We start from the raw sequence: 1,945 nt of genomic DNA on the forward strand, positions 1-1,945 counted from the left end.
TATTGTTTCGATTTGTCAAAAAAATTATTGTTGCTTATCGTACTCACAGTTTTAAAGGACTAATGACTTAAATTAAAGGTATCTTGTGATGTACCTAATGAAATTTGGAATCTGGTGATTATTGTAGGATGAGTTGTGCTTGGTAACACAGGTGGTAACACTTGTTTTTGTTTATATGGCAATGCATTGTGGATGTATGCCATGGTGCCTGTTAAATAATAAAGCACTGGGTTGTGGAACGGAGTTGCTGTTGGGAGTGTTAAGAGGATAGATCTCAAAGAAATCCTCCTATTTTTTTCATATTTTGGGGTGAGAATTCCTTTTTATATCCTATTTTTTGGCCACTGTCATTCCTATTTTATAAGTATCATTTGTCACTTGGCACCCTGGTATCTCAAAATCAACAGTTTACATCAGAACCTTGAATGCGCAATAAATTTTTAGTTTCAGCATGAGAGGCAAGTTTGAATTTTTTTTGCTTGAGTATCATGCTCAATGTGTAAGAGTTGAAAGCTCTGCGTGTAGAAGCCTTATTGACCACATGGTACCTCTCATACGATTTTTACTTCTACCCTTGATTAATTTTTGATATGAAGAGCTACCAGGGAATAAAAATACTGTTCTTCAAATAATTGTTAAAAGTGGGTTTTAGGAAGTATTTATTCAGTGAGCAACTTTTTCATTTAAAGATATTTAAAATTTGAATTTTATATTAATCTTATGCCCAACTGGTTTTAGTCAATGCAGGTGCAGAAGATTTGAATGTTTTTTTTTCCCAACCCTCAATTAGTTGCTGATGTAGAGAAGGAGGAAAAAGATAATGAAGATCAATGCAATCCACGTGGTAAGAAAGTTTATTGGTTGACCAACATTTCCTAAGAATACGATCGTTACAACTTGATACTGAACGTATATTCAACCTATGATGTGACCATAAATCGTGCTGTATACTTTTGTCATGACTTATTGACAACTGAGAAATTATCTTAAATTGTTTTACTTGATTTTCCGTCTTAAGTCAGCTAACAGTTGTCTTTATTTATGCTTCTCATTAACAATTAATTTGTCTTTGTAGTCAAACAAGGTACACCCAGTGACGATGAACTGGAATATCTTGCCTCAAAGCTTAGTGATCTTTGGAAAAAGCTTGGGCGCCGCTTGAAAATCCTAGAACCAAAGCTTGATGATCTGCACAAATTAAACGAGGCTCTCTCTGAAAAGGGATATAAAATGCTCAGGCATTGGAAGGAGGTAAACGGGTCAGCGGCAACGTACGAAATTTTGGGTCATGCCTTACTGGATAGGCTTGTGAATCGACGAGATTTAGCGGAGGAATTTTGCTATGAGAAACAATAACCGAAAAATGTGCCCCTAACGTCAGATTGTATATTTTGTATGTACTAATTCTTATATTAATTTAATCTTAATTTTGTGAGTATCTGATTTCTGATTTTTGGGGTTTTCGTATCAGGCGGCGGCACAAAAGCGTTTTAGCCCGAGAGGTGATGACTAGTTTTTTACTATTCTGTGCAACTTTGTCGGACGGTATTAAATTCTCGGGCTCCTAGTTCGAGCTGCACACCCACTCTTGTGTATGAGTCGTGAATTTAAATAGGAACAGTACATTTCTTAAAGTCACCGAAACAGATCGGCATAGTATCCATATCCACATTCTGAGAAACTTTTTCTACCTTCCGTGACACGGACTCCCTGCTAGAATCGACACTAATTGTCGCACGTACTGTTGATGATTCCAACTTAGGACCTAATATTGCTGATACTTTAGTCTGGACCTTTTCATTAGCTTTCTCATACTTCATCAAAGCATCCGATCTATGACCCGATCTATCGTGAATTAGCTTCCTGTCAACACCAGCATTAAACAAACTCGACGCACACGTTACGCGTAAACAGTGCGCAGTTTTTCGCTTTCTTCCGGCAGCCT

The 1,945-nt window shown here is 37.0% G+C and overlaps 1 protein-coding gene across 6 annotated transcripts in view; it reads left to right on the plus strand.

The window, feature by feature from the left end:
- LOC131777639 (uncharacterized) overlaps positions 1-1,585 on the plus strand; it is a 37,737-nt gene extending 36,152 nt beyond the window's left edge. For 5 of the 6 annotated variants that reach the window (XM_066163365.1, XM_066163370.1, XM_066163385.1 and 2 more), the window contains 2 exons: positions 791-844; positions 1,076-1,585. In XM_066163365.1, the coding sequence (XP_066019462.1) occupies positions 791-844; positions 1,076-1,356 (335 nt within the window). In that variant the 3' untranslated portion in view covers positions 1,357-1,585. Of the gene's footprint in view, positions 170-790; positions 845-1,075 lie in introns of those variants that run through there. The other variant, XM_066163377.1, reaches the window with a different exon arrangement.
- Positions 1,586-1,945: the final 360 nt, after the last annotated feature.

This window comes from Pocillopora verrucosa, chromosome 1 (assembly GCF_036669915.1).
Source record: "Pocillopora verrucosa isolate sample1 chromosome 1, ASM3666991v2, whole genome shotgun sequence".
Taxonomy (NCBI): Eukaryota; Metazoa; Cnidaria; class Anthozoa; order Scleractinia; family Pocilloporidae; genus Pocillopora; species Pocillopora verrucosa.